Here is an 18,405-nt window from a genome sequence, read left to right as displayed (position 1 = left end):
TTGCTTGATTGGGCACATCATAGTAAATGGGTGTTATTTTTTAATTTTTATTTGTTAGTTCTTGAATGTTTGTTTTGTTTGGGTCTGTGAATACAATATATTGAACTTAAAAACATGCACTGCATTTTATGAAGTATGGAGGATATTGCTGCACAAACTTTATAAATGCCACAATGTAGCTTTCTTGACCTTTTAAGAAACTTGCAATGGAAATTCTTAAGAAACAGCTGTAGATGATGCTCTTATTTGGTACTGTGGTAGAAGTGAGTACTGTGTTCAAGTCTGCAGCTGTGAAATCATAAATAATTCCATTATTTTAGTCAGAATTGCAAAAGTAATTCACCTTGCAAAGCCTGGAGTGTTTTTTTGCTTTTTATCAGCTGTAGGTTTTTCTTCTAAGTAGAACATTGACAACATACCCAGACTATATGAAAATAATGAAACCCTGTACAAAATCCTTCCTGAATGACACAGGAAGTTTTATCAGAGAGATGCAGATTAGTGTTGAAGTAACCCAAAATACTTCGGTCAAAATAGAAGAAGTGATTGACTGCTTCTTGTTTAGTCTCTACAAAACTTCAGGGCCATCTGTGATTCTGTGAAGAATTCAGCATCACATTTCAAACTTAAATCAGTCAAAATTGTGTGGGTGAATGTAGCTCTTAATCCTCTGATTATCAGTGGAATTTTTAGGGCTGTGTTATCTGACACATTCAAATAAATTTTTTGTATGTGTGGTTATGTTTTGAGGTATCAAATAGCTCCAAAATATGTTAGGGCTATCAAATTAAACAGAACTTGCTCTCCTTTCATCATTGCAGGTCTGGCTTGTTCTTTCTGTAGTCTTAAAATGAACAGAATCTTAAAGCTTTCACTGGAAGTTGTAACACTGCTGTAACACTACTAGTAATAGCTTATTTTTCAAATGTTAAAGCAGAGAAAGACTTTAAAAAACCAACAAACAAGTAAGGTACAAGTAATGGGTCTTTTTGGTCCTTCCTGTAGTCCTCTTTAGTTATTTTGGTTGGTACCTTTGTACCTTCGTTCCGCTCTTTGAAATAATCTGGACTTCTGTAGTGTAAAAACAGGTTATTCATTAGGTAAATAAAAAGTATGTATGGCATTTTATTACAAAATGTCTTTATTCTCTGCCAATAACTGAAATTCTCTTTAATCCATCAGCATAACTGATAGATTAAATATTAAATATGGGGGGCTTAGGTAATTCTGAAGTGTGATAAGAGCATTGTCATAGGAATTGATGGAACAATCTGTCCTATATATGTAAACCAAATTTTGCTGTCATTTTGAGGCTACCCTTTGCTGTCAGTTAGTAAATAAAATTTGATTTCTGAGAGGCAGTTGTTGATGTTTTTAAGACTCATCCAGACAAAGCTGTAAGGCCAGTGTTGACCCTGTTTTCAGCAGGGAAGTTGGACGGGATGACCTTGTGCAGTTTCTGCCAATCTGAATGATTTTGTGAGAGCTGTGTACACAGCCACAGATGTTTGTCTGGTTCTGTGAAGTTTTAGTGTAACTCCAGTGAAATGGCTGTTTTAGTGTTTGTGATATTGTTTATCTGAAAAGAAAGCTAATGTACAGCAGCAGGTACACAGTGAGAGATAAATATGTAGTCTGGTCTTATCAGATCAAAACAGTAATTAATTATGGACAAAAGTCAAAAAGTCTCAGAGTTTAATTAGGTATTACAGACTGAAAACCATAGTGGTGTGCTGCAATTCCACTATGAATGACATAACATATTGCTAACAGAAGTGCAAGATACACAGATTGTGTCTTATGAAACTGCATTGTTGAGAATCTCAGCAAAGCTTCTAGGCAGTTTGGATCCAAGCAATAAATGAGTGCTTAATTAAGAACCAGCATAACGTAGTGGTGGGGAGGAACAGGACTAGAAGGAACTGTGCTGCTTGAATTTTAAAAATGAATTCTAGATTAGTCACTAAGAATGGTACACATTTCTGTTTCTTGTTTTGTTTTAAATACTAAGTTAATTTGAATTTAAATTGTAAGAACTATGGAGAGCGTAGAGTTCATGTAGTATGTTTTAAAAATGAAATTTGTATTTTCCAAAACTATTTTTTTAGCTGTCCTAAGAGTCAAGAACAAAATCTGTCAATTTGTATTGATTCATCATTTCACAGTTACGTTCACACCAGTAATAACCAAGATTGTGTTTTAAATCAGAAACTTTGGCCTTTTAGTATAAAGTAATGGCAAAGATGACTGACCCAGACATGGAACTTACATGGGTCTCCAGTTTGTAGCATTCAGAGCACTCCTACCAAGAAGGGATTTACTAATGAAAACATAATATGACAATCTGTCTTTTTTAAATTGGAAATTTGGGAAAAAAAAGATGTTATTTTTTGACATTCAGTGAATTGGCTAGTATTAGGCATAATGGTAACCAGTGTCTTTTGAATTTTTTCAGAATGGAGTTGTTTTCTTAAATGGAAAATAGTTGGGGTTATTTATAGTCATAAAAACTGTTCCAGGACACTTTAATACACATACATTTCATAAGATTAAGACTCAATATTGTACCTTCTTTAGCCTTCTCTTCTCCCAGTGTCTTTTTGAGAAATTTCACTTTAATACATTTTTTTGGAGGTAGTTCTAGTTGTAAAATAATAATTAGTGAGACTGTATGCTAGTTTGTCCACAATAGTAGAAAATGTGTGGAACAGCCTCAATTCTTGCAGTGTATGTGCTAGTCTTTATTCATACAAGTGAAAAACCTCCAAGCTGATTTCAAAAGACTTATCTCCTCAAGAAAAGCAATCATTTTTCATTTGCCTGCTATTTTAAGCCGAACGTTGATGTTGCCCTATGTTGTTTCATAAATAAGCTTTTATTCTCAGCAACATGTTACTGAAAGTGGCATAGAACCTGTCGTGTAGGCACAGTTCCACTCTGACAGATGGGCAGAGTGTGGGCTTGCCAGCCAACCATTCCCCACATCACCCAGCAGAGTATGAAGGGAAGCATTTTTGTCCAGGATTGCCGCTGTGGCATTCAGTGCATGTAAGGCTTGAAGTTCAGGAAATGCGCTCGGACTGGTCCATCTCACAGGATGACCAAAAGTTTAAAAATAGCCTGGGTTTTAGGTTCTGCTGGGTTTGTACTGTTCTCTTTCTTTTTGTGGTTCTGCTGAAGTCATCTAATGCGCCCAGCCAAAAGAATTCTGCCATGGACACGCATTTCTCCGTGATGAATTATCTAAGTATGGAAACACAAGCAGTGAGCAATTTCAGACACTGTTGTTTGTGACTACATGCATGTCTCTTTGGGTATAGAATAGGAAGACTAGGATCTGATACAGGATTAACTCCTGATGTAAAAATACAAAAAATAGAAAACATGGAGTAAATCAGACATTTGAGACTGAAGATGCAAATAGTGAAATGCAGAATATTCTTGCAGGCTTTCAGAAATGCAAATCAGCTGTTGCTTGGTTATTGGGGTTTAGGATTTTGGAGGGGTTTTTAGTTTTTAAACAAATTGGCTTAATGCCTTGTGCTTGATTTTATAAAGTAGCCAAGCACTGCAGGCTTTGGCAAGTACACTTGCTTGAACAAATGCTTTTGTGTGTTACGCTAGTCAGTCATTGTGTCTGTCATTTTATCTTCCTCTCTATTTTTTCATAGCTTCAATGTTTTAATCTTTTATTTCAAGTCTAACTTGGCCTTTATATAACAATGGATTTTGCCAACTTTCCTGGAAGCTGTGCTGATTAAATACATTCAGGCTTCTTGGGGAACTTGGTTTCAGTTGGAAAGTTTCTAAATTATGGGAAAATACTGTTTGCATGGCACTCATTTACAAGATGGCATGGTATGTCAAAGAACAGGTGTGAAAAATGAAGTGAATAAAATTGCTTTTGAAATACAAATGGGCATTTCATGGGCTTCTGTCAGGAGAATGTCTTTTCTAAACTGTACTAAGTATTTAATTTTTCTTTTTACCTGGATGTTTTTGTTCTGAAATTAAATTACATAATATTTCTTTGCATGCTTAGTTTTAAATTAAAATTCATAATTAAGCTTAATATGAAGTTACAAGATTTGATTTAATGCTTTCTTCCAGTGCCTGAACTAATGTACACTGTATTAGAAGGTGCAGTCGTCATTGAGAAGCTTTGTTCTTTTAACAAAAGGTACCAAAAATAAATTTGGTTAGGGTCATAGTGGTCTAGTTTAATACTGTTATGATAATAAGTCCTATAATTACTTTCAGGTAGTTCTTCCTTCCCAGAGGATGAGGTTTTTAGTTTTGATGTCTGCTTAAAGCATGAGGATGACAGTAAAATTAATGTCATAACCTTTACAGCCTATTTATCGCTTTCTCTGTAATATCCTAAAGGATTTTGTGTAACATCTAAGATAAATGTCTTAGTATGGACAAGCATCGAATTAGGTTAATTGGGTTCAACTGATATTCATATTCGGTGTGTCTATCAGGACACCTGTTTCGTATAAAAGACCTGTGGGTATCTTCCTGTGAAAATTGCTTTGAAATTATTACATGTATATGCTCTGCTTCCTTTGATTGTTAAAGACTGAGTTACAGTATGGGATTTTTTTCCAGTTTGCTTGCTATTTTTGCCTCTTAGGAATAGTGAAATTTATCCTTTCATTCTCTGGTAACATAAGGAATAGTACAGGCATGATAGAGCTTATTTTATGGTATTAGGAGAGGTTTTTACTTTCTAATTCTGTCCAACTTCAATGCCACTTCACTTGAAATTCTTGTAATAGATTTCTTTTCATCTTTGAGTAGTCAGCAGCAGATTTCTAGAAAACTAATTTGAGTTCTGGAATACTGTGACTTGAATGATTTTATTTAGTGTCTTATGGTAGAGTTATATACTGAGCAAAACAAATGTTAAGATTATATAGAATTTTTAAATCTTCATTGTTTTGATAAGACCTTAAGTGGAGAATAATTTATGATATTGGCAGATAGAAATTTGTGTATTTGGAAAGAGCCAGTATTGGACTCAAATGTAACCAGGAAACAGTGAAAGAACATTTGCCTCTTCAGTATTCAATGAGAACATCAGGACATACTGAATTATTAGTTGCTGACCAGCCAAAAATTTTTTCTGGATGTAAGAATGTAAAAGAGGTACAAAATTAAATTAATAATTTTAATTCTAAGCATAGCTTTTTTTTAACACCAGCATGTTGTTTTGGTTTTTTTGGGGGTTTTTTTTGTTTTTTTTTTTTTTTAATGGGAAGTAGTCATACCAAGTCAGATTTATAGTGAAGTGGGAAAAATACCCCCAAACCTGCTCAGGGCAGGCATAAGTAGTTTTGTGGATGTTATAATCTTCAAATTCTAAAAGTTTCAATCAATGTACTGTACAGAACTTTTTGATGAGACTGTATTTTATGTTTAGGACGTGCATAAAATGTGTGTAGATAATAAATATCTGTTAAACATGAGCCTAGCAGAAAGTGTCAAAAACTGTCAGAGAAAGGATCAAAAAGACAGGATCACAATTGCTGTATTTGAAAACAGTGTAAAACACAGATGGGACCAATGCACAATGTTTATGGTTTGCTTTGTAAACTATATGTAGTCAAAGAAAACATACTTTAACACAGCAATATATATAAGGATGGATAGAAAGATTTGAAAGGATAAGAATTTGCCCTGATTTCAGAATCTTGAGCTCTTCAGTTTTTCCAAAAAGAGAGGTTACTTATTAAATATCTCCAAATATAAAATGTAGTGAAAGGTACTTTCATATAACAACAATAATAAAAATACTATTCATTAATTGCTAAAAGAAATTATCAGTGTTAATTGGAGAAATTACACTCTTTTAAAATTATTATGATTATTATTAAGAGCGGGTGATCAATGTCTGTCAAATAAGCACTGATTTTCTAGGTTAATACCATTACCTTGCTGCAGTTAGAGTTGAATTCAAATCAGAGATGCCTCTATAAAATGTTTGGATTTATATGATCCAATTTTGTATTTGTAGTGTTAGGGTTTGTGAATGTGTCTGGGAAGAACATTGGAAAAATATCTGGAGCTTCTGTTTCCACATAGTATTCTAAGAATTGTTGAACTGCATCCTGAAGTCTGGTTTGTTATAATTCTAAAAGTAGATGATAGCTATAAATGGGGTACCCTCTTAACATGATTTAATGCTCCCATACACAGGGAAGGAACATGGAAATGTAAAAACAATGTGACTTTGAAATAATAATTTTGAGAAGCTTTATTTGAATGTAATTTCTCAAATTGTTTTTACAAGAATATGTGTTGCTTTAAAGGTTTCAGAGTGTTTTGAAGTCCTGTAAATACTAAGGGGGAAGAAAAACTTCAGACTTTGATTCTCTGAAAAGCTCTTATTGATCAATATGGCCTTAAAGAAGGATGTCTTAAAATGTGGTGACAGACAAGTTGGAAACCCACACTGATTTCTGGAAGTGTCTCGCCATTCCAAAATTACACCGGTGTGGCCTGTTCCATTCTTGGATGTGCAGAGGGAGCTGTCTGTATGTTCCCACAACATCAAACTGCATTTAGATGAGCCAGTGTGCGAGTGCTGGGCCTGACAGCTCATGGCTTGGCTGCTTAAGTACCACGGACAGAGGCTCTCTGAGGCAGCTGGGGATCTGCTGATGGGCGTCAGCGAGCCCCAGCCAGGAGGTGCTGGGTGATGTACCAGAGCTGCATGTTAGCTATGGCTCAGAACAGAAGATACAGGTACCAGAGAGCTTCACCTGTTTGCTGTGTGAGAGGTCTCCTCACAGCAGCCATGCTCATTGTTCATCCATGCTTTGATGTTGAACTTCCTGAGAATGGAGTTGGTTTTCTTTTCTTTTTACTGCTACCATTCCAGAACCTCACCATTGCTTTTTGAGAGTTAATTGCATGATAGTAAAGAAATATGTTCAAGGCTTATTTTGTTTGGTACTTGCATCACTATTTGTCCTATGCATTCTGTATTTAACCAAAACTAGTCTTTGGGACATCATGTGGTCAAAATATGTGTCCTAAGTGCATGTCTGGCATGTCCTTGGTGTAAGATTCTCGTGCCTGTTAAATTGGTCAGGAAAGTCAGCAATCTCCACATCTGTACAGCTGGCTTTGTTTGTGGGAATGTTGTAGATGTTCACTATGTATATATGAAAGCCAAGATCTGAGTAAACCCCCAAGAAGTTTTAGTTCCATCTGTGTCAGTCAATGGACTTTTCTGTTACCTTCCCAAAGCCTCTGGCTGCATCAGGAGAACAAGAGCTTCATACCCTTTGTGATGTCTAACATGTTAGTGGTGTTCCATTGAACCAAACTATTATGCAGCCATTCCAAAAGCTAGGCCATTTTATGAAAAATAAATCTAAGTGGAGAACAGCAGTTTTATATTGTCATTGTATTATCCTGTGTCTTTCTTCCCTGACTGTTGAATCCCACTTCACCAGAGCTTGAACAGCACACTCAACTGCACTGGAGAGAAGTAGCCAACTCTGAATTTACTGGGTGGCCATTTGATGTAAAACCATTTTGTCAAATGCAGTGTGTCACATCTTGCTGTAAATACCATCAGCGCATTCAGGACAGGTGGCAGTGTAATGTTTGGTTCACAAGAGCAAGGTAGTGTCTCGATTGTAGCATCCATGGAAGAGTCTGCTGGTCAGACAGCTATGTGGGATCATGCAGTCACATAGAATCACAATGGTTTGGGTTGGAAGGGACCCTAAAGGCCCCACCGAGTCCCAGCAGCCCTGCCTGGGCAGGTAACCTTCTGCTAGATCACACTGCTCAAAGCTGCATCCAGCTTGGCCTTGGTGGAGCATTCACAGCTTCTCTAGGAAAACTGTTCCAGTGCTTCACCACCCTTACACTAAAGAATTTCTTCCTAGTATCTAATCTAAACCGATCCTCTTTAGTTTAATGCCAATACCCCTTGTCCTATCTGCAGATGCACTCGTAAAAAGTCCACTCCAGCTTTTCTGTTGGCTGTCTTTAGGTACTGGAAGGTGCTATAAGGTCTCCTTGGAGCCTTGTTTTCTTCAGGCTGATCAGCCCCAGCTCTGTCTTCATAGAGAGTTGCTTTAACCCTGTGATCAGCGTTGGGGCTCTTCTCTGGATCCTCCCCAACAGGTCTGCATGTTTGAAGGGAAATGATTGCTTAACCCTATATTGTCTGTGGTTCTTCAGAATGTATTGCCATGTGGGGATTCATGACTGTCCTCTTTCCTGGCTTTAAGAAGGCTGTTTAATCACAAAAAGCCTAAATTAGTAGTGTTGAAATATGGAGAGCACACATGGGGGTCCAAAGAAACCCTTGGTTTAAATCTCTGGTGGTGTTTTCTTGAGAGCTATGGACATATTGGGATCCATTCCGAAGTAAAGTCTGGAAACTATTGCCATTGTCCTGTTCATTTTTTGTTAGTTTGTAAAAAATTATCAGAGCTTCTAAGTATCTGTATTTCTTTTTAGGAACATTGTCGTAACTGTTAAAGGGCATAATGCAGAATCCGTTAACAGTTTCTGCAGGTATAGTATGCTTTCTATACTTTATTTAGAAATTAGATGCTTGTGATTCAAAATGTTGAAGAAATATCATTATTATTAATCACTATATTACTTGTGTCTAGTATTCTGCTGTGGTATGATTTGAAAAAAAAAAGCTGTAACTGCAGCATTTATCACTTTAAACAATTACAATAGCTAAAATTATATTCTTCTTTAGGGCATTGCTAATTACTGTTAACACCTGTAGTTGAAACTTGAAGTGCATAAATCTGCTTCTTCTTTGATTCAGCAGAATTAAGTATTCAGGTTTTATTAATTTTTTTAAAATCTTCATATGTTTGAAAATCCCTGCTATATTTGATCCCCATATTAAATGGGGTCAAAATCTATCTGCCAATTATGCTACACAGTTAGCAGAAACAGGAAGAAACATTAACTTATTTTTTTTAAAAATGCCTTTTCTTCAGCATTCCCGTTGTTACTATTTTTTTCTTTTTGTTTAGTTCTTTCTTCTATGTGGTTTCTTCAAAAGTTGTCTTTAATTTGATTTAGTTTTCACTAAGGTTATGTCTTGATTTTTTCCCCCTCTGTTATTAATAAGGGTATTTGTGTATTCTCAAGCCTCTAAATGTGTAGCTGTAACTTCAGTTTCCTTTCCCTTTTGATCTGTGTCTCAATGCTAATGTTTAAGTATGATTTTTAACATGAATGTAATTTTTAATGATACTTAAATGTGAGTGAACGTTTGATGGATATGACATCAGCTCTAATGGACCTTTCAGAACCATTGCTGGTTGTCAGTTAAGTTTCCATTGTTAGTACTTATGTTAATTAGGAAGAGCACTATCTATTACTTTATTTGAAGCCTTGAGCTTTTGCTGTCATATAAGTTTATACTTTACCTGTTTTGTGAGACTGAGTATTTTTATGATGCTATAATAATTCTGAGGAAGCTGTTCCAGAAGCATGTCATTCTGATTGATCTCAGTTGATGAATTCTGTATCTCTTGGGATTATTCTTTCATGGAAGACAGTACTTCCTGTTGAGTAAAGCTGCCCACTCCATAGTGTGCTCTACATTCCCATGCTTGTGACTGAAGTACTCAATTCTAATAATTAAAGCATTAGTTTAATTTTTCCTTTAAGTAACAGGAATTTGACCCTAGTTATACTCTTACATTAAAGCCATTTCTGAATAGTAATAGGAAAATGTAGACTGTGAAGCTGTATGTAAGCTTCAAATCGATTAAGAATTTGCTTTGAAACTTTTTTGAAGGCTTTTTCTTTTTGTCCCTAAATCAAAATTCATTCCAGTCAGTCAGTATCCTGTTACTGTCTTGTACCTAGAGGGAATGGTAAACTTGGAAGTGAGCTTCCATGTTAGAAGTCACAGAATAACAGAATATCCTGAGTTGGAAGGGACCCACAAGGATCACAGAGTCCAACTCCTGGCCCTGCACAGCACCACCCCGGAGGGTCACACCATGTGCATGAGAGCATTGTACAAACACTTCTTGAATTCCTTTGGGCTTGCTATTGTGACCACTGCCCTGGGGAGCTTGTCCCAGTGCCCAGCCATCCTCTGGGTGAAGAACCTTTTCTGGATATCCAGCCTAAACCTCCCCTGACACAATTTCAGGCCATTCCCTTGTGTCGTGTCACTGGTATTGTGACCACTGCCCTGGGGAGCCTGTCCCAGTGCCCAGCCATCCTCTGGGTGAAGCACCTTTTCTGGATATCCAGCCTAAACCTCCCCTGACACAACTTCAGGCCACTGCCTCGTGTCCTGTCACTGTTCACCAGAGAAGAGATTGGTGCCTGTCCCTCCTCTTCCCCTCACAAAACTGCAGTGAGGTCTCCCTGCAGTGTCCTCTCCCCCAGGATGAACCGACCAAGTGATCTCAGCTGCTCCTCACACAGCTTCCCCTCAAGGCCATTCAGCATCTTCATTGCCCTCCTTTGGTTGCTTTCTCACAGCTTTATGTCCTTCTTACACTGTGGCACCCAGAGCTGTCCCCAGCACTCGAGGTGAGGCTGCCCCAGTGCAGAGCAGAGCAGGACAATCCCTCCCTTGCCCTGCTGGCCGTGCTGTGCCTGATGCCCCCAGGACAGGGCTGGCCCTCCTGGCTGCCAGGGCACTGCTGGCTCAGGCTCAGCTTGCCATGGACCAGCACCCCCAGGTCCCTTTCTGTGGCACTGCTCTCCAGGCTCTCATTGCCCAGTCTCTGCATCCAGGGTTGCTCCATCCCAGGGGCAAAATCCAGCACTTTGCCTGTTGAACTTCATGTGGCTGGTGGTTACCCAGTTCTCTTAGTTTGTCGAGATCTCTGCTGGACCTCCCTAGATCATGACCAGGAGCTATATCAGTGTGAAATGATGATACTCTACAAATACATTAGTCTCCGTATATTTTTTTTACTGTGATACTTCTTTGTCTTCATATCAAGTATCACTCGTTTCTCTTAAATGTAGCACTTTGAAAACATGCAGGGTAGTAGTGATTTGTGATGATTTATGTACAACTCTTATGTTGGTACATTTCTTACAAATAAAACTTTAGGAAATAGATGAGATTGGAAATAGAACCTATCCATCAGTTACATTCAATGTGGCATATTTGTCAGTGTTTCTGTACTTTGAGTGTACTTGTTATTTTTCAGTTAAGTATGGAAGTAATGATTAGTGCAAGGTCTTTGAGTGACAGCTAAACACTTCACTGCTGCCATTTGTCATGTAATAGCAGGTGTTCTGTAATTTAATCCATACTCCTTCAAGATATCTGTATTTTTCTCAGTTTTAAAATATTTTATAAGAAGCGTGACTATGTTTTAAGTAGCAAGCAATTGTAGCACCATGTTCAATTAGATGCACTTTTCTGAACAATAAGTATCTAACTTGTCAAATTTTATTTCTTCCTGAGGATTATGAAATTATCATTTCATTAATATAACAACATATGACATGACAACAATCATTGAAGCATATTGTATTTGACTATTCACACTTATATTAAATATTTACCATTGAGCAAGTGTTGGTATTTTTTATAATGCTCCATCATGGCATACAATACTGCTGTGCCTTGGTGAACTGAAATACTGATGGCATTGTCAGATTTATAAAATATTTTTGTTAAATTACTCTAACATGAAAGAATTGTATATCTTAGAGCAATATTTTGCAAAATATAAGGCTGTCCTGGTTTATTTATCTAATAGGTTTTGTCTTTTTAAATATCTGTTGGAGAAGGGTGTCACACGCTAAAGTAATAGTTTTGTTCTTTGAGTATATTTATTTTAACTTTTTTAGAATCATAGGTCAAGTGTTGTTCTGCACACTTTGTATCCATGTTAGTATGGTTGTTTGGTGCTGGGAGATCTCAAACTTCCATTAGCCTTGTAAATGTGTTTCTTAGCATCAGATCTCACTTTGCTGGAACCCCTGCTGCCTTTGTATCATTAACATAAATGCAGGTGCAAATAGCATTTATGTACTTTGATAGAAAGCAGTTGGAGACGTTTCACTGTGGGACACGACACTTTCAGATTGTGTACATCTGTTCAAATAATGTATCCAAGCCAGTGACATGAATGCAAGGATAAAAACATCTGCCCCTGAGACCATTTGCCATACAGCAGATGCTTGCATCTTTATTTATGCAGATGGTTTGTGTGATGAGCTGAGCAATGATGAAAGCGAGAAAGTTTGACAAAGATTTCAGGGTATTCCTTGGGATGCGAAAATATATTGGTTAACAGTGCTTTGTTTTCATGTGTCTAATGAAAGAAGAACATCTAGTGTAAATACTGGTGGTTCTAGTAATATGGACGTGCCATTTTGGGATATTTTTAAATCTCAAGCACAATAATTGTACTGCAGTTATAGAAGATGCTAATAGAAGTAATCACTTTCAAACAGGAGGGCTCAGCTGCTTAGCTTTAGGTTGCTCTGAAGTTAAAGCAAAACAATGAATTGACTGAAGAGGTTGCAGAGGTAGAATGTTTTGAAATACTAAAGTAACTCGTCACAAAGTTGTTTGGAGGTTGGGTGCGGTTCTGTACCCGATTCTGCAGCTTGGGGGATTTTTCAGGACAAGCCGTATTTAACATTACAAAAATATTAGGCAAATTATTAGGCCTATTATTAGGCCTGCGTGTTGTTTGAAACCGACAGCGGGGCCGTGGCCGTGAGCCGCGGCTCCGGGCCGGGCTGGCACCTGCGGAGCGGGGCGGCGGGACGGGCACCGACTCCCTCTGCTGGCCCCGCTCCCGGCTCCCGTGCGCCGCACGGGCACGGACACGGACACGGGCACGGACACGGACACGGGCACGGACACGGACACGGACACGGACACGGACACGGCAGCGCCGGGCCGGGGCTGCGCACACCGGGGCCGGCTAAGGGCGGCATCCCTCGCTTCCATCCTCCGCTGCTGATCCATTGTCACCTGTCAGCAGTGTATTCCACAGCTCCTTTGCAGCACATCCAGCCCCTTGAGAGCCAGCGCTGCCTTTAAACAGCATGGTGGCTGGTATGGGCAAGTTAGCAATGCCAGTAAGCATTGCAAATAATTGTAATTGTGCACTGAGGGAGGAAAATCAGTCAGATACTGTAATTTGAATTGTTTTCTGCTGCATCCTACTGCCAGTGAGGTCTAGCTGTGTCCAAGTTCAGCAGCAAGTGATAATTTTATATGTTACGAAAATTAATATTTGTCTAGCCAGGACCATAGCATTCCAGAAGATGTTTTAGTTTTCCTGTGCTATGCAGATCCGTCTATATTTGAAAAAATATACATACTGTGGAGATCCTTTAATCTTTATTTTAGTTTTAATCTTCAGCAGAATTAGCTACAGGTAGCAATGTTTTGTGTATCTCAGCTAGAGCTGGGGAGTTTTTCTGAAGAAATCTGGCTCCTGAAGAAAGAAAAGGGGGCACAGTTACAGCAAACAAAAACCTTAGATATGGATTCTCTATTCAAAACTTAGACTACTTAGGTAATTTTCAATGAAATTACCTATTAAAAAAATTCCTCAGAAGATACTCTCCAGCTATCCTTGGAGTTTAACAATTTTTCTGCCCTTTCTTTGGAGAGTGATAAATTAGTGTATAATTTATAACAGAAGACTCAAAATAGGCCAAGACAAGACTGGCAGTCTTTTGATCCTCAGTTCATGAGGGAACATTTTTGAGGTTTGTACTACAGAAGTCACCATGCAGATGTTTTTAATGCCTCAAGTAAAATATGTATTGAGCTGAAGTGGCAAATTACTTGTTTTCTCCTGAAAACAGTCTTTCTTTAGAAAAAAAGTGCACTGATTCTCAACAAAAAAGTACTCTTTAACAGGAATAAAACTTTTCCTTTTTTGTTGTGTTCTCTTTTGTTTGCATGTCAGTATTTAAAAAAAAATTAAATTTTGGGAGTAAGAGCCCTAATTCCCTTACTGAAGTGAGACATACATGTTTTCTGTCCCAAAGAGGGTTGAACTCTCAGTAGGAGGTAGATGTGTTCTCTTTTTTGAAAGAAGAGTAAAAATCTAATCAGAAACTATTTTCTGATTTTATTAATTAAATGGTTCTACTTGACCTTTTCATGCTGCATAGTTCTCGAAGAATTTTGCCTTAATTTTTGTAGCAGTTTTGGTAGTTACTGTTTCCTGTACTTAAGAGAAAATAAGTCCATTAATTACTACCGCACATTAGGCATATTGAAATTTTGTCCATGTTGATTTGATTTTGATAGACCCTTTAAAAATAACTATACATTGACTTTACAGTGGATGAATTACTGTTTAGGTCCATATCTTTCCTGAAGCTCACTAAAAGAAATTTCTACTGGCAATTCTCTCAGAAATTTTGAAAAATCCAATTACAGGTGTTTATCCCCACTTTCTAAAGTACTTAATTTATATTTGCAATGCTGCTTGGGGGTTATCAATTACTAGTTTATGACCAATGCTTCCATCACCTCCTTCAACTATTTTCTGAACAATTAGTTCCCCCAAGTGGCTGCATCAATCCAGCTTTGCTTTGCAAATCTTCAGGGATGGTGTCCTATATGGAGCAGAATGACTGGGCAAAACCAACAAAGATAACCAGTGGACTTGCAGTGACAGAAAAATAATTTCCATTCTACTCAACTGCATCATCAGATCACCAAGGTTCCTAGATAATGCCCACTTTGAGGCTGACATGATTGGTTGCTGAAACTAGCAGAGGCATAAAGAAGCTGAAATACAGTCTTTGATGATGTATCTAACAGTGTCTCTCAAAAAGAAGTTCTGTGCTTAAATAGAAATTAAATTCAGTCACTTATTTGTGTGGTTGCAGAGGCCAGGAACCATTTTGAGCCCTTAGTTCTTATACTGCCATAGTGAGAAAAATCTGTGTAGTTTCTTCAGCTGTAAAGGTGGAAAAGGTTGTTAGTAATTACAGATTCTTTATGTCTAGCTTTCTTTATGCCAGTTTTCATTTCTTGATATGAAAATATTTTGATCTGCTTAAGACCTATTAATTTTGTTGACCTTAATATGAAATGAGTAGCTTATAACTTGAAAGGCTGTGCCTTCAGAAAAATGGAAAGCTTTTAAAGCTCACAAACACTGCATGAGAGGTGCTAAAAAAGCATTTAGATCTGCTAATAAATGTATTTTAAATTCACTGCAAAAGTGTCTAAAAATCTCGTATGTATATGTATTCTGACTCTTACATGTATTCTGACTTTGAAGACTTTCTTCCTTTATATAGTAGCACAAAAAAGGCTTTTTATAATAGGAGGTTGTGTTAAGCCATGCATTGCCCACATTATATATATAGGAAGCTGCTTTTGAATAATGATTCACCTATAGTGATTACCTATAGTGATTTTTGAATAGTGTGGCTAATATGTTTCAGGTCTCAACTCAAAAAGGTTGCCTCAAAGCTGTTGGCCACTTGTGGTTCCGTGCAGAAATAGTATTTAATACATATTTTAAAAGTTATTTGTGGTGGGACAATACAGAAATATATCAAATCTAAATCTATGAGAAATTAAAAATTATATCTTAATTATTACTGTTGCCAATGGTGCTAATATAGTGACTAAATTTCTCACAATGTGTTAACTTGTGTTTAACAAGTCTGCTTTAGTATGGGTATTTTTTATGTTATACTTTTCTCTGGGAACAGAGATACTGAAGCCAAGATGCTGGTGTGAGTGGTGGGCAGGTGAAAAATTTCTTCCTTGTATCTAGTCTGAATCTACTTTATTTTTAAAACCATTACACCTTGTCCTGTTTCTGCAAGCACTGTAAAAAAGTGTTGCTGTCTTTCTTTTCAGCCCCTTTCAGGTGCTGTAAGGCCTCAATTAGGTCTTCTTGGAGCCTTCCCCAGACTAAACAACCCCATCTTTGTCCCAGCCTAACCTCATACAAGAGGTGTTCCATCCTCCTCATCATTTTTGTGGCCCTTCTCTGGACTTGCTCCAACAGGTCCATGTCTTTCCTGTGCCAAGGGCCGCAGGGCTGATGCAGTGCTCCAGGTGGGTCTCACCAGGTCAGAGCAGAGGGGCAGAGTCCCCTCCCTGCCCTGCTGCCCACGGTGCTCTGGGTGCAGCCCAGGACACTGTTTGGTTTCTTGAGCTGTGAGTGCACGTTTGCAGCTCACAGTCAGCTTTTCATCCACCAGTACCCCCAAGTTCTTGGCAGAGCTGCACTGAATCACTTTGGCCCCACCTGTATTGATACCACATGCAGGAACTCATGAGCTTCCCACTTCTTGATCTTGTCCAGATCCTCCAGGTGTGCCAGCTGCATCTCTCAGCTTGCTTTTGCCTGCAGACTTGCTGAGGGTGCACTTAATGCCATTGTCTGTGTCACTGGTATGGAGCAGCACTGGTCCCAGTATGGACCCAAGGGACACCACGGGTCACCCATCTCCATACAGGCATTGAACTGTTCACCATGAGCATCCAGCCAATTCCTTATCCATCCAATAGCCCATCTATCAAGAGAGTCTGTACCTCTCCAATGTGGAGAAAAGGACTGTGTGAAAGACCTCTCCTATGTACACTGTCAAACAACAGAGGAAAGCAATTCTGGAAGTTGAGAAAGTGGCGTAATCTAATTTTTGTTTTCTTAAGTTATGTTAGATCTGTGTAAACTTTAGCATGTATCAATATATGGTTAATAGTGCAGAAAGGATGTTTCAGGCAAAAACAGAAGACTGAATTAGAGAGGAAACTGGAGGTCTTCTTAAATGCAAACTATATACCCACAATCTTAGATTACTGTATGATTTACCTCTGCAAGGTGACAGTTTATGCTAAAAATAGTTGTAGCTTATTCCCACGCTGAAAAACGCCACTAGAAATTTTAATGTTGAACATCCTCTTTAATGGAGTCCAATTAGTGTAAAAAAAAGTATTATTATTTCAGTGTGTTCTTCTGCTAAGAAGAGTCTTTTGGAGACTATTTAAGGCATCCAGAAAGCATCCCACTACTCACAGAATTTCTTGAAATGCCCTATAATCCTAATCCCTTAAAATAATAAACTTGCACAGTCTGTAAAGAGGACTTTTCTAAATTATAAAATGCTTATTGCACAGCTAGCAAATCACATTTATGTTCAAATCAGATCTAATTATATATAGCTTTAAAGATACAGCTTAAAGCTTCTAGAACTTTAACAAATTATTTTGTTCCTCCTTTGGAATACCAGAATAAGTTTTCTAAGTGTATTTGAACATTCTGTATCTTAGTGTTTATGTGAATGGTCTACAGAGATTTTCCAATCTTGCATTAAAATACTTCATTATATTGTTTATTTTTCTAAGCCAGTTTAAATTGCACAAAAGCACTCTTATGTAAACATAGTTATAATACTCTTTAAAAAATTGAATACTAAAAAGGCAATGTGAGATTCCTCTTTTGGCTTCCTCTTTCCACCTCGTGTAATGTTGGTTACCTGAGTTAAGTCTGCATTTAATTCCCATATCCCACCCTGACTCTTTGGCCTGGACACTTTTGAAGTCTTGTCCTTTTTCTGCTTGCCCTGTATATTCTCCTGTTTCTCTTCCACACTGTCAGCTCTGCAGTTCAGAGATAAGGAGAGGCCATTTCCTTTTTCCAGCTCGGGTGCTTGGACCTAAAGCCATAGTTCAGGGAAAATCCATCCAGCCTGAAGCAGGAGCACACTCAATAGAATGTAATCATTGGAAAAGTTAGCTGCTTGAAGTGTCTACTGAACACATGCCCAGAGTCTACAGCTTTGCCTAATTTGGGTAGCTTTTCAGAGATAAAAGAGACATTGCTGTGTCATATATGAAGGTCTTCACCTGATGCACAGATGTGTCACTAGATTATTTTTTTTTCTTTATTTTTAATTTTTTAATGCAGACACACTGAGAATGGCTGGTGTTTTCTGCTGAAATTAATTTTAGAAAATTTTCTGATGCAAATACCCAGAACAGAATATTCCACCCAGGTAGTTATTATTAACAAAGGTAGAAACAAATGCAAATTAATTGCTGTAATGTATAGATCTGGAAACTCATGGTGTGTAGGTTTTATTCCTAATCTTACTTTGTACAGGTGTTTAGCAAAACTGGTTTTGAATAAAGCAGTCCAAATTCCGTTTTCTATAATATCTGCAGTTTATTTGCATGGAATTATGGAAAGTGTAAATGAGCATAGAATTTAGTCCCTGTGTTAAAACTACTCAATAAAGCTACTGATTCTTCATTTTTTGAAGCATTTTGTTTTGCTGCTGTTGACAGTCTGCCATGACACTGAAGCTAAACCATCCCATCTGTTTGCCACATTAACCAGCTTTACTCAATCATTAAGCTATCACCTTGCATTTGGCATGCAATGTATTAGATTTTAAAGTGCATTTTGAGGAGAG

At 37.7% G+C, this 18,405-nt stretch overlaps 1 protein-coding gene across 2 annotated transcripts in view; it reads left to right on the top strand.

Annotated features, from left to right (window-relative positions):
* The window catches only part of ZNF438 (zinc finger protein 438), a 50,819-nt gene that overhangs the window by 22,612 nt on the left and 9,802 nt on the right, over positions 1-18,405 (top strand). The window contains exon 4 of one of the 2 annotated variants that reach the window (XM_041408870.1): positions 8,484-8,544. In XM_041408870.1, coding sequence (XP_041264804.1) covers positions 8,517-8,544 — 28 coding nt within the window. In that variant the 5' untranslated portion in view covers positions 8,484-8,516. Of the gene's footprint in view, positions 1-4,137; positions 4,141-8,483; positions 8,545-18,405 lie in introns of both variants that reach the window. The other variant, XM_041408871.1, reaches the window with a different exon arrangement.

The sequence above is a fragment of the Onychostruthus taczanowskii genome, unplaced genomic scaffold (genome assembly GCF_017590055.1).
Source record: "Onychostruthus taczanowskii isolate IOZ18803 unplaced genomic scaffold, ASM1759005v1 scaffold3, whole genome shotgun sequence".
Classification (NCBI taxonomy): domain Eukaryota; kingdom Metazoa; phylum Chordata; class Aves; order Passeriformes; family Passeridae; genus Onychostruthus; species Onychostruthus taczanowskii.
Note: the sequence above shows the minus strand (reverse complement) of the source record. Positions and strands in the feature narration are given on the sequence as shown.